General features: G+C 40.7%; 1 protein-coding gene across 1 annotated transcript in view; it reads left to right on the forward strand.

Annotated features, from left to right (window-relative positions):
- Positions 1 to 13765, forward strand: part of Col4a1 (Collagen type IV alpha 1) — a 70072-nt gene that overhangs the window by 2727 nt on the left and 53580 nt on the right. Inside the window, exons 3-8 of the mRNA XM_080267891.1 lie at positions 2887 to 2994; positions 3285 to 3509; positions 4971 to 5129; positions 6075 to 6209; positions 7927 to 8091; positions 12363 to 12555. Coding sequence (XP_080124017.1) covers positions 2887 to 2994; positions 3285 to 3509; positions 4971 to 5129; positions 6075 to 6209; positions 7927 to 8091; positions 12363 to 12555 — 985 coding nt within the window. The remainder of the gene's footprint in view (positions 1 to 2886; positions 2995 to 3284; positions 3510 to 4970; positions 5130 to 6074; positions 6210 to 7926; positions 8092 to 12362; positions 12556 to 13765) is intronic.

Below are 13765 nucleotides of genomic sequence, written 5' to 3' on the forward strand. Positions count from 1 at the left end.
TATGAGAGAGGGGGGTGTGAGTTGGGAGCAGGGCAGTGAAATGGCGGGGGACAGGGCGACTTGGAGGCGATTTGTTTGTGGCCACCCCAAACGGGATTGAGGCGTCTGGCAATAGATAGATAGATAGATAGATTATTATTTTTACCATTTCTGCTGCTAGGGTGGGAAAGGAGGTCCGGATGATGATGATGGTGATGATGATGATGATGATGATGATGATCATTTCTGCTGTTACTTTTACTGCAATGTTTTATTTATATATTTATATATTTTTACTAGGGGGGTACAAGTCTCATTCTGACCTAGATGCTTTCTAGAGCCAAGTCAGGCCAAAGATGTTTTATCTTCTCAATAAAGGTAGAAGAAAAAATATAAGTACCTGTATCTAAATGTGAGTAGAAATCTCCAGTAGGGAAGTAACAGTTTGCTTTAAACCTTCATTTTGTTTCAATTTTCAAGGCTCCAACATGCTTGCATGCATCAGCCTTGGTCACCTAATGGGGACGCTCTATCCTATGTGATCTCTGGCAGCTTTACTAGTCAGTCCTTTATCCCTGAGGTCACATTCGATGACCTTATCCCAGATCTTTTTCGGTCTACCTTTCGTAATACTATCCCTAACATTAACACTTGTCACTTTCTGCACCCATTACCAACCCCAATGCTCTCCACAAGCCCAAACCATTTCAATCTGCCTATCCTCATCACAGTCCCATCCTACCTCTCAGTTTTTCCATTGTAAACCAAGCCACCCCCGAGGCCTCACACTCAGGGATGCACTGCACATCCACCTAATCTTTGTCATTTCTGTTCGTTTGAGCTTGTGCATATCCTCTTCCTTTACTGCCCAGGTCTCACTACCATAAAGCATTACATTCCAAACACATTCTGCATACAAAGATCCCCTAGCACGGAGGGAGAGCTCTTCTAGTGCCAGGAGAGACAACAGCTTCCTGAACATCTAACCACCCCTCACTCTAGCCACAGAGCTAGCTCCAGCCCCACCTTCAGCACATAACATGTCTCTCAAATAAAACTCTTCCACACACTCAAGAGACTCACCAGCAAGATCAATCCATTCACGCTTGACAGTCTCCACATGCTCTCCCCAACACACCACACACATGAAGTCAGCATTATATTGCAGTCTACCTCTAATACCACTGCATCTCTTATGCACTCACTTAGGAATAACTTCCCAAGCCCTTGTGGCAAATCACACATGGCCAATCTCCCTCTTCTTTGACAGCACTGCCACCAGCCCTAGATACCATTACTTTTGTTTTATCTGCATTTACTCTTAAGCCCTTGTGCACCATATCATCTCTCCACTTCCTAAATCCTTCCTCTGCCTTCCTCTCTCCCTTTCATTCTCTGCAATCGACACCAAATCATCAGCATACAACACAGTCCATTTCTGAAGTCATGTGAGAAGATTTCAAGTACCATGATAAACAACAAGGGGCTCAAGACTGACCCCTGGTGTACACCAGCATTCACGGAAAACTCATCAGTCAAATCTCCATTCACCCTTACTTGGGTGTGAGCACCAACATATATAGCCATGACCTTCCTAACCAGCCACTCCTTGATCCCAAGCTTTCTCGTTGCCCACTTCACCACCTCTCTAGGAACTCTGTCAAAGACCTTTTCCAAATCAACGAAAACAAAGTACAGACCCCTTTTCTTTCCTGTATATTTTTCCTGAAGCTGTCAGACAATGAATATGGCATCACTGTTCCCTGCCTGACTTAAATTCAAACTGCATCTCATCAATACAGTATTCACTCTTTCTGTAATCATACCATCTAAAACTCTCTCCATTACCTTCATTATCTGGTCCCAAAGTTTTATGTCTCTGTAATTTCCTCTTTCTTGGGCATCACCCTTCCCCTTGTACACATTACAATTACACTCTTCAGCCAGTCATCTGGGAAAACATACTCATATGTAAATGTATTTACCAAGTCAGTGACTAACCTCACTCCTATATCTGCTGAGGCTTTCATCATTTCATCAGCCATTCCAGACACACCTGCTGTCATCCCCCCATGCATCCAGCTAAAAAATTTTACCATACTGTAATTGTGAGCCATGTTTATATTACAGACAGATGATAAGATACTGCACAGGTAGTAAGATTGTAGAGGTTAAAAGAAAAAGCACCAGTTGTAAGTTTATCAATATGGATGAAGGGTGAGGGATACTGTTGACTCATTGTCATCATCTTTGACATTGTCATCTTTGATATCAGTGTCATTATGATCATGATTGTTACCATCATCATCCTTATTTTCATCATTTTCATCATTGTCATTATCATCATCATCATCATCATCATCAAAAACAACAGCATAAAGGAGAGAGAAACTTGATATCGCACAGGAGTGGGAAAGATGCTGACTTCCCATTCTCATCCGTTTTAGGAAAGACAAAGCTGATGTCAGCAAAAGTACTCCATTGCATCCTAATACTTGGAATGGCTTGGATTCATAAATAGGAGTAGGAAGACATAAATGTATGAAAACTGTCAAAGGAATGCCCAGTGAAATTGGCCACATCCATTATTTCATGATTCAAGCCACTGACACTGTCAACTCCACCTTTCTACTCTCTGTTTCCTGTTCATTTTGACTCTTATCTAGCATGCCTCCACCATAGTTACTATTATTCAACAGTTAAAGTCTCTCCATTCACCACACATCACATTTTGAGTTGCCTTGCCTCTCACTACCCATGTTTTTAAATTTTTTTTAATTAACATTATCAGGCATATGTCAAGTTGGCCCTGCTGACTTCATGGTATGTGCCTTGTTTTTCAGTTTTTTATGAATTTAGAAGTGCATATTTCTTTGAGTATGTCTAATTAAATAATTTTTTTTCCAGGGTAAAATGGGTCTGAATGGTTTCCCAGGTATCAATGGGATCCCAGGTATACCAGGCCCTCCGGGTCCCACAGGTAGACCCGGTTTGGATGGCTGCAATGGGACTGATGTAACTATAACATGAGTGTTTTAGCAAATGCATGAATCATATATGTGCTGCGTAAACTGTGATAGTCTTACCCTTGTGTATTATACAGTTGATAACATAACTCAATATAGTGCTGGACAATTGGATCTTTTAATAAATAATGTGCTTACATCAAGTGAAAGATATATGGTATACCATTGTTTTTAGTACATGCATCAGGTTACAGAGGTATATAGTGTACAGCACTACAGTGTCATGCACTTGAATCCCCTTATGATACCAGTAATATGATGACTGGTTTGACTTCCTAGGGTGCACCAGGCTTACCTGGAACCCCTGGGCCACCAGGTCCAAGAGGTTTTCGTGGTCCTGAAGGTCAGAAGGGATTCAAGGGAGAGCCAGCTATAGGTCCTTGTGCCACTGCTAAAGGTGAGAAGGGTGAACCTGGTCGTGATGGCAGACAAGGACCTCAGGGACCACCAGGATTGCCTGGACCCAGAGGAGAAACAGGTCTCAGTGGAAGAGATGGACTGAAGGTAAGGTTTTAGCACTACAGTCATTTTGATCACATGACAATTTCTGTCCCCGTTTAGCTGATTACAAGTTACTGAAGTGCAGAATAATGGACTGCATCAGTACTGTTCACTTCCTTAACATTTTTTCATATGTAGTAACATATTTAATTACTCCTGTCTTGTAACAAGCCCAGCATTTGATATGAAGAGGTAGAAGTTTTCTGAGTCTGGTAATGAGTAAACCAGTTCTGCCCACCTGTGTTTGTTTTGTCCAAATTGGTTAGTGATGTTTCAGTGATTTAGGTTATTTCTGCAAGATAAATCAGCACCACCTACTCTTGTCAAAGTATTGGAATACAGAATTGGAAAATATGCCAGGTGATCTTGTGGGTGTTGTTGTTGAGTAAACTCAGTCTGTCTGGCTGAGCAGACCCATCAACTGCAGATAAGCAACTGGGCAGGGCCATCCTGTGCAGTGAACCAGTGTTCCCATACAGTGAACAGCGCCTCACCACAGCGAGGTGCGGGGAAGAGTGTGAAGGTTTGGCTCGCGGATGGACCCCACATTTGTGTCTCCATCCAATTAACAGAGGCATCGTAGCAGACTCCACATCATCCCATTATTTGGGTACATGGTTACCACCCAATGTTGCAGTTGGTTTTCTGGGTAACAGGAAACCATTAGGCTTGTCACTCAGTGTAAAGCCACCTGAAATGGAAAGAAGAGTAATAAAAAGTCATAGGAAGGATGGGAGAAATAGGAAGAGAGGAGGGCAGACACCTAAAAAGAAGAAGTAGGAAGCACTATATCAGATGAGTGGATGATGGTTGCTTTCACATACTACCAAGGGATCTTGTGGTAGAGGTTTCAGGTTATGGATAACTACCCAGGCTGAGGCAAAGAAGCTTGATCATTTCAATTTCATTAAAACAGACTTTATTTATGATCCACAAGACCCATCAATATGTCATAAAATCACCCCAGCTGGTACTGTTAAGCTAGTCCTGAATGAGATAATCCTAGCATATACTTGGGGGGGTATTTAATATGAATGGTGGATACTGGTGCCAAAGTGTTGACATAGGAAGATACATAGTAAGTAGGAAGATTGCTGGACCTCAAGATATCAAGTCTCTGCCCAGAAATGGATACATAAAAAAATAATAGGTTAACTATCGTTGATTCGCCTTTCTTCGTTTCTTTGTGACATATACTCCTATATTCAACAGATGTTTTGTTGCTTGAATTTGATCTGCCACATGTCAGCTGTAATGCTGGAATAGTTAAGGCCTAATTCTTGTGACTTAGTGATGCAAGAGCATTTTAGCCTTTTAAAGTCTCATTCTGTTATATTTTAGTGGAAGGAATTCAGAATGATTTCTTTTTTACCATACTGTATGACGTAGTTTATTTCAGTGTTTATTCTCTTTTAGCATTGTACTAACCACTCATTTTCAGTGTAGTGAATGTTGCATCTACAGGGTGAGAGAGGATATCCTGGATCTAAGGGAGACAAGGGTGCGATGGGATTGAGGTTCGAGGGTGCGCAAGGTCCCAAAGGTAACAAGGGACAGAAAGGAGAACCCACAATTTGTAGTGATGGTGAACTTATAGCCAACTGCTCCTCAATCATTACCAGGGTTAGTATGTTAGTATACACAACAAATATGTGTACAGGTATTACTGTACCTGTATTTTGCCTCATATGTTATTTCAAAGGTTCAGTACTGTAGATAAAAACTTATAATATGTCTGCAAATCACTGCAACTGCAGAACTGCACCTGTACAAAGAAAAATGTGTGCTAAATGATTAAATGAATTTACTTATGGAAAATCCATATGACTTTGCCTGTGATGATTTTACTCTTACTCATGCCAGATAATGTGATTAGATGAAGGAAATCCTGAATATCTTGCTTAATGGAATGGCTATTGATTTGTGAGAATCAATTTTGTCAAATTGTTGTAACAACTTAAATTGATGCTGATTAATGGTTGAATCCAGTGGAAGAGGATATAATGTGTGGCTACTGCAACAGAACATTTGGTATCCTAAATTAGATTGTAAAATAGTCATCTTTTCTATGCCTTTGGTAATACTGCAACAACTTTACTGTAGAAAAAGAGTTTTAGGCAAGACAAAAAAAATAGTTGTATTTTAAGTGCTTCAATTGCCCATTAATTATAATCATAATTCAGTGTAATTTTATTACTTTGCAGTCTTGTGTTGATGTGATGCTAATTTTTATGTCAGACCATAGCTACCATTTTCATTAGATTGCATTCGATAGCTGCACTGCAGTATTGTAGTCCTGAATAATTATACACTACCTGTATACTATACTGTACACAAAAGCCTCACTTGGAGTGACATTCATCTACTGTATAGGTTCAATCTCAAAAAGGTGACTGGAGGCTTTTTGGTCATGTAAAATGCGATCTGGGGAAATAAGTTAATTATCTGTCCCTAAATCTACTGGGTTATGGTAGATTTTGCCTTAGGCCCATGCATCCCAAAGGTGTAAAGTGGGATTAATAGCTGCCTTCTTTGTTTTGTATCAGAGTGTTTACTTTCATCTCTCAGGGTCCGAAAGGAGAACGTGGATTCCCAGGACCTCCAGGATTTCTAGGTGAGAAGGGTGACCGGGGGGAGCCAGGTTACCAAGGTGAACGTGGCACCAAGGGAGAGAAGGGACTGCCAGGATACCCAGGACCACCAGTGAGTTGCTGTTGTTGTAGTTGATATTGCAACCCCAGACTCGTCTAAACATGAACCCAATGGATTTCAGGTTGAAACTGCCCTTCTTTTGCAGTCCACCATCCACTTTGGGGGATAGAGAGGGATTTGAGGGATGATGTTATAAATTCTGCCTGGTTATATTGATCCCAGTGCATGAAAATGTCCCTCTCCAGCACAGGCATGTTAATGGATTCACATGCAAACTGACATTCAACTCAGGTAGATTTTGATTTGCAGGAAGAACGGATATATGGGAAATTTCTGCTCTCATTTCCTTGACCTACTTAGCAAAATATGAAATAGCTTATAACAGTTTTCCACTCATAGCTAACAATATTGTTGGTGAGAGGAATGTATCATATTGAGGACCATATTGTAGGTTGTATTGGAGACTTCCAAACACTTCCTTGTTAGCAGTTGCATTTTGTATATTACTTAACATTCTCTTATATGTTGTTTATAGTTCGCTGGGAGTGAGTTTGCATCAGTAAAATGCAAGAGGATATTGAGGTGTAGTCTGCAGAATAAATTGAGGTGTTTTGAAATTTCCAAAGCCACTTGACCTTCAGTCCAATGATGTGTTTTTCATTCTGTTCTTGCTGTCACCAGGCAATTATTCATCTTAGAAAAGATTTTTCAAACTGAAGGTTTAATATGGCCTTAGTTAATCATTTTGTTCATTAATACAGTAGAAAATAGCCATTCATTAAAATTACCCGGTGGTAGGTTGATTATGATGAAAAGTATACCATCAAATGCAGAGGGTTAAAGAATGACCTTTATATAAATAAACTTGCCCAGTACTTGTTCTGAGACTCAGCATATTACCACTTCTTGACCCTTTAATATGGCAGTTTTCTACGGTACTCCATACCTAGTTGACGCTGTTGATTTATATTTTTGTTGTTATTATTTTAGTAAGTTGAGAGTATGCAGTACAAAGATTAGGCAGCATTAGAGGCACTGAACAGCTTTAGAAGGAAGGACTATGAAGTCATCTTGGCAGGCATAATTTGCAGAGGCGATAATGGAGTTTTTGAGGCAGGGAGTAGATGGTTGGTGTCATCTTACTCTTGAGCAATCCTTTTTCAGTTTCATAATTGTACCCATCCCATTTATTATTGTTATTATTATTATTATTATTATTATTATTATTATTATTAGTGATAGGTGGGGGTGCTCACCATCCACTCACTCGCTGTAGTGCTGCTTTCAGGTGACTGCCCTTTCGTCTCTTCCTGCCTTCCTCCTCTCTTTCTTTTCTCCATTCTTTCCCCTTCCTTCAGTTTATGGGTGACTCTGCACTGAGTGACAAGCCAAATGGTTTCCTGTACACCAGGAAACGATTTACTACATTGGGTGGTGACCATTACACTGTAACCAAATTATGGCACCTGGTGGTTTAGTGGGTAATTAAGGTGCTCCAATCAGATTGAGCCTGTGTAGGTTTATATCCAAGGGATGGTTGGGGATTATTTCTCACACAATGCCCCTCAGGGATGAGTGAGGCAGGTCACTCTCATCTTAAATGTCAGGACCAACTTGCCTAGCCTGGGGCTAGTTTACTGTTTTTTGTTGTCCCACCATGTCTTTATCTTAGCTTGAAGAAAAGGTGTAGGGAAATGATGATGATGATGTAATATCAATGCACTCTCATCATAATTATTCCTGTGTTTCAGTAGCATTTCATTCCCAGGGCCGTGAAGGCTTCCCAGGCCCACCTGGACCTACAGGGTACAAGGGTGACCGGGGACCAGATGGACTGGATGGTTTGCCTGGCCTGAGGGGTGACAAAGGTGAAGCTGGTTACTCTGGCCGTGATGGTGCTAAGGGAGATCGAGGACCCCCAGGCCCCTCAGTGGTTAGTACAGCTTTAGTCTGGCAGTATTTATGTCTTCCTGTCCTGCAGATTTGTTCCCATAAGTTAATGCTTATGAAAGTGATCTTCAATGGCCCCATGAATATGGGGCTAATTGTAGAATATTTATTCAGCTGAAGAAGGACATCTGTCACTGCAGTGGATAATGATAGTGGATCCAGAAATAGATACCTGTTAGATTTGTACAGTATAAGTTTGCCATGTGAGCAGAGGAGACATGGACAGTGGAGGAGCAGGAGGAGGAGGGGAAGGATGTGACTTCTGCTACCCAGCAGTGCAGAGTTGTAGCTTATTTATTCATTCCAGTACAGGTTACCTGTATGTGTATGACAGGATAACATCATTATTATTGATCACTCACTGACCCAGCTATATGCCAGCCCTGAGTTTCACCCTTTCATGATCATTTAAATTTTATGCCTTGTTGAATGCACAGAAACATATAACTTGGACATCTACAAAAGTACTGTATATGTAGTTGCTGTACATGTTGTTATTTAGTTGTTTATATATACAGTATATGATATTGAGGTAGTGGTGGGGCTTATACTGTATAGCAGTGTACAAGAGGTATGAAAACTCAGCTCACACAATTCAAGAAGGGCGTTGGATGTACACCTGCACCAAAATTTTTCAGCACCTTTGGGTACGATGGTTGTGATAATGAGCAACTTCCACAGACACAAATGAGTCTAAAAAATGTGGTGCCTCAAAACATATACCACCCAGTAAGTGAATCTTTTTTCAATTTTGAGATGTAATAATTACCAATGATAATATTTACACTTATACTTACACCTCATATATCACAATGCTTCGTCCATATTTCAGAATGATACGTGCTGTAAGAGTGCCTAATAATTTTTGTGCGGGTGTACAAGTATATATTTACAAGGCTCCTTGCATCGTAAGTGTCAGGCACTGGGGTTGCCACATCCTGCTTCCACATATTTCTGCTCTTGCCACGTGTTGTCATCTTGTACAACATACAGGAAATATCTAGGTAGACTGGGTGATGGATAGATGGATGCACTTATTTTCTTTCATCTCCATGGAGTCTAACTGAACACTAGACATCAATTTTTATTATAAATTGTCACTTAACATTGAAAATAATGTACAGTACTACTGTAATAAAGCAGTGAAGAAGATCAAGTTGGGAAGGGCCCCCAGGAATTGACTGAGTGTGTGGTGAAATGCTGAGGTATGGGGGTGAGGTTGTTGTGGAGTGGATATGGAAGTAGTGTAGATTGGCTTGGGAAGAGGGAAGGGTTCCAGAGGACTGGAAATCAGGTATAATTGTTCCTTTATACAAAGGAAAAGGGGAGAGAGAAGTTTGTGGTAACCATAGGGGTATTTGCCTTCTTAGTGTGACTGGAAAAATATATGGTAGAATACTCATTGATAGGGTTAGGCATATGAGAGAGGAGCTAGTTGGAGAAGAACAAGGGGGATTTAGGAAGGGAAAAGGATGTGTAGATCAGATATTTGTTCTAAGATGTTTAGTGGAGAAGTATCTAGAGAAGGGAAAGTGTATGCTGCCTTCATGGACTTGGAGAAAGCTTATGACAGACTAGATAGGCAAGGTATGTGGAAGGTATTAAGAATATATGGAGTGGAGGGGAAATTGTTGAGTGCTGTGAAGAGTATGTACAAAGGAGCTAGGGCTATGGTGCGAGTAGATGGTGAGCTGAGTGAGTTCTTTGATCTCAGTGTAGGACTGAAACAGGGTTGTGTGATGTCTCCATGGCTGTTTAATATATACATGGATGGGGTTGTAAAGGAGGTGCAAGGTAGGGCAGTGGATGTGGGGGTGGCTCTAATGAATGAGGGTGAGATTTGGAAGATTCCAGTTTTGCTGTTTGGTGATGATACAGTATTGTCGAGTGAAGATGGATGGGAGTTGCAAGGTTTGGTGAATGAATTTTGGACAGTGTGTAGGAGGAGGTAGCTGAAAGTTAATGTAAACTAAAGTAAAGTTATAGTGTTTGAGAGGAATGAAGTTACAGAATGTACAGTGAGGTTGGATGGTGAGGATATGGAAAATGTGAGTACATTCAAGTACTTGGGTAGTGTGATGAGTAAGGATGGAACTTTGGGGGATGAAGTGCATGAAAGGGTACAGCAGGGAAGGAAGGTTGTTGGTTCACTGAAAGCAGTGATGAGAAATAGGGAGGTGAGTATGGAAGTTACGAAGTCACTGCATGATAGTATTGTGACCCCTACCCTGATGTATGGAAGCGAGACGTGGACCTTGCAAAAGGGGAACAAGTCAGGAGTGAGAGCAGTGGAAATGAGTTACTTGAGAGGAGCATGTGGAGTGACATGGAGGGACAGGTTGACGAATGAAGAAGTGAAGGAACGTTGTGGGGTGAATGTGGATGTGGTTGAGAAGATTAGGAGAAATACACTGAGGTGGTTTGGGCATGTGGAGAGAATGGAGAATGAATTACTGACTAAGAAGGTGTATGTAGGTGAGGTGGAGGGAGGGAGAGGGAGGGGTAGACCAAGGATGAGGTGGAGGGATGGAGTTGAGAGGTATATGAGGGAGAGGGGAGTGAGTTGGGGGGAGGGTAGTCAAATGGTGGGTGACAGAGTGACTTGGAGGCGTTTTGTCTGCGGCCACCCTTTGCTGGATTAGGGCGTCGGGCTATAGATAGATAGACTACTGTAATACTGTACACAACATTTTATTGATGATGGCATTCTGAACATCATGCATAATACATTCTTGAGAAGATAAATGAAAAGTTAACTTTATATAGTGCCGTAGAAACTGCTGGGAATAGATTCAGCCATATTTGGGAAGAGGTGATTGTTGCATATGTTTACTTGGTTTTGATTAGTGATTAAGATGGTCTCCCATTTTCTCCTGAGCTCAAAGAGAAACTGTTAGTGTCTGATTCTCTGAGACATTCCCTGTGTAACAAGTGTTAGATATTTTATTATATTTTTTCTTATTTATGTATTTATTTATTTTATTAGATTAGATCTTAAATAGGGAATGATGTAGTTTCAGCATACACAGGGCAAGCAGATTTTACCTTTTGTGATTCTGTCATTAATTATATAAAAGATTACATAGAAGATGTGAAGATGCAGTTGATTACATGAAAGATAGCAGCGTGTAGTTAATATTAATTACTGCACGTGAAAGATAGCAGCAGAAGATGTGAAGTTAATATTGGTTACTGCACATGACAGGTAGCAGCAGAAGATGTTAAGTTCTGCACATGAAAGACAGCAGCAGAAGATGTGAAGTTAAATTGGTTACTAATAGCAGCAGAAGATGTGAAGTTAATATTGGTTACTGCACATGAAAGGTAGCAGCAGAAGATGTGAAGTTAATATTGGTTACTTCACATGAAAGATGGCAGCAGAAAATGTGAAGTTAATATTGGTTACTGCACATGAAAGGTAGCAGCAGAAGATGTGAAGTTAATATTGGTTACTTCACATGAAAGATGGCAGCAGAAAATGTGAAGTTAATATTGGTTACTGCACATGAAAGATAGCAGCAGAATATGTAATGTTAATATTGGTTACTGCACATGAAAGATGGCAGCAGAAGATGTGAAGTTAATATTGGTTACTGCACATGAAAGATAGCAACAGAAGATGTGAAGTTAATATTGGTTACTGCACATGAAAGATAGCAGCAGAAGATGTGAACTTAATATTGGTTACTGCACATGAAAGATAGCAGCAAATGTAAAGTTACAGTTGATTACACGAAATATAGCAAATATAAAGCTATAATAAATTACTGTACATGATAGATTAGAAAAAGATGTGAAGTTACAATTGATTACATGAAAGATAGAAGTAGAAGATGTGAAATTACAATTGGTTACTATGCACTGACTGGCAAGAGCAGAAGATGTGAAGTTACAATTGAATATTGTATATGAATGATAAAAGCAGAGGATGTGAAATAACAGTTGATTACATGAAAGATAAGAGCATATGTTATGTTACAGCTTGAGCACATGAAACATTGACTAGCCAATGGGCAATGTGAAGTGCAAAAAGGTGAAGTCAGGATTCCAGGGGTGTAAATAGTGAGTGAATGAGAATGTGGTACATATAATTGGATAGACTCTCTTGCTAGTTCCCAATGTATCAGGTGTTTTTTTTGCTGTCTGGATCCTGCCTCACCCCATCCTTAGTTGGGAAAAGGTTGTGATTATAATGATGAAGGTATTGAAAGATAAGAGCAGAATATGTGAAGTTACAGTGCTTGTCTCCTACAGGGAGGTCCAGAAGGGCCCCCTGGACCACCTGGGCTGCGAGGTCTGCCGGGTCCGAGAGGTAAAGATGGAATTGATGGGATTCCGGGGGGACGGGGGCCTCCAGGTGTGCCAGGAGGTCCTGGGCAGCCTGGTAACCCTGGCAGGGAAGGACCAGTTGGTCTGAAGGGAGCCAAAGGTGAATCAGGACGATCAGGTGAGTTTGTAGGGTTGTATTCTGGTGGACTTTTAAGGCTTTCTAGCACCTTTCCTTAGTGATTATTTTGGATATAACATTCTTATATGGTATCTGAATCTTGATATTCCATACTCATTTTGTATAAATAACATGGAAGACGATATGAGCACACCATAAACAGAAATAAGCTAGTAAGGTAAAGGTGATAGGAAGCCTCCTTAACTGTGGAGAAAACAGTCCCTGGTGTATAATTAAGGCCAACAGAGTGTCTACTACAGGAATTCCGTGTTATGTCGTTTTACATTCATTTTGCCATTAATTGATATGTAAAATAGAGAAAATTGCCTGTTAAAGTATACATTGCTGCCCATGAAGCTGATAGTTTCCATAACCTGCAATACCAGTTGTATGGAAAGTGTTGTGATATTCCAGAACACATAACTGACATACTGTACAAAGAGGATTTACAGTAATGTATTCCAGTGCATCTAATTCACATTTAAGGCATGTCTCTTACATTCCTTCCTGCCACATCATATCAAAGATCATTGTTTTTTAGCAGAGAAATATATTAAGCTTCACTTTGTGTAGGAATTTTATCTAGCAGAGGAATTCATGAGGTGGGAGAGGTGAAATAACAGAGAAGTATATTAAGCTTCACTTTGTGTAGGAATTTTATCCAGCAGAGGAATTCATGAGGTGGGAGAGGTGAAATATTAGGTAAAGTATTGTCTTGTACAGCACCTTGAATACTGTAACACTTGCCAGTGAATTTCATTTACTTCATTATGTGAAATTTTATGGACAGTACTGTACTACAGAATGTGGGTGAAAACACACACACACACACACACACACACACACACACACACACACACACACACACACACACACACACACACACACACACACACACACACACACACACACACACACACACACACACACACACACACACCCACACACACACACACACACACACACACACACACACACACACACACACACACACACACACACACACACACACACACACACACACACACACACACACACACACACACACACACACACACACACACACACACACACACACACACACACACACACACACACACACACACACACACACACACACACACACACACACACACACACACACACACACACACACACACACACACACACACACACACACACACACACACACACACACACACACACACAC

This window comes from Coenobita brevimanus, chromosome 25, assembly GCF_032717465.1.
Source record: "Coenobita brevimanus isolate Jiangsu-jjx chromosome 25, ASM3271746v2, whole genome shotgun sequence".
NCBI lineage: Eukaryota > Metazoa > Arthropoda > Malacostraca > Decapoda > Coenobitidae > Coenobita > Coenobita brevimanus.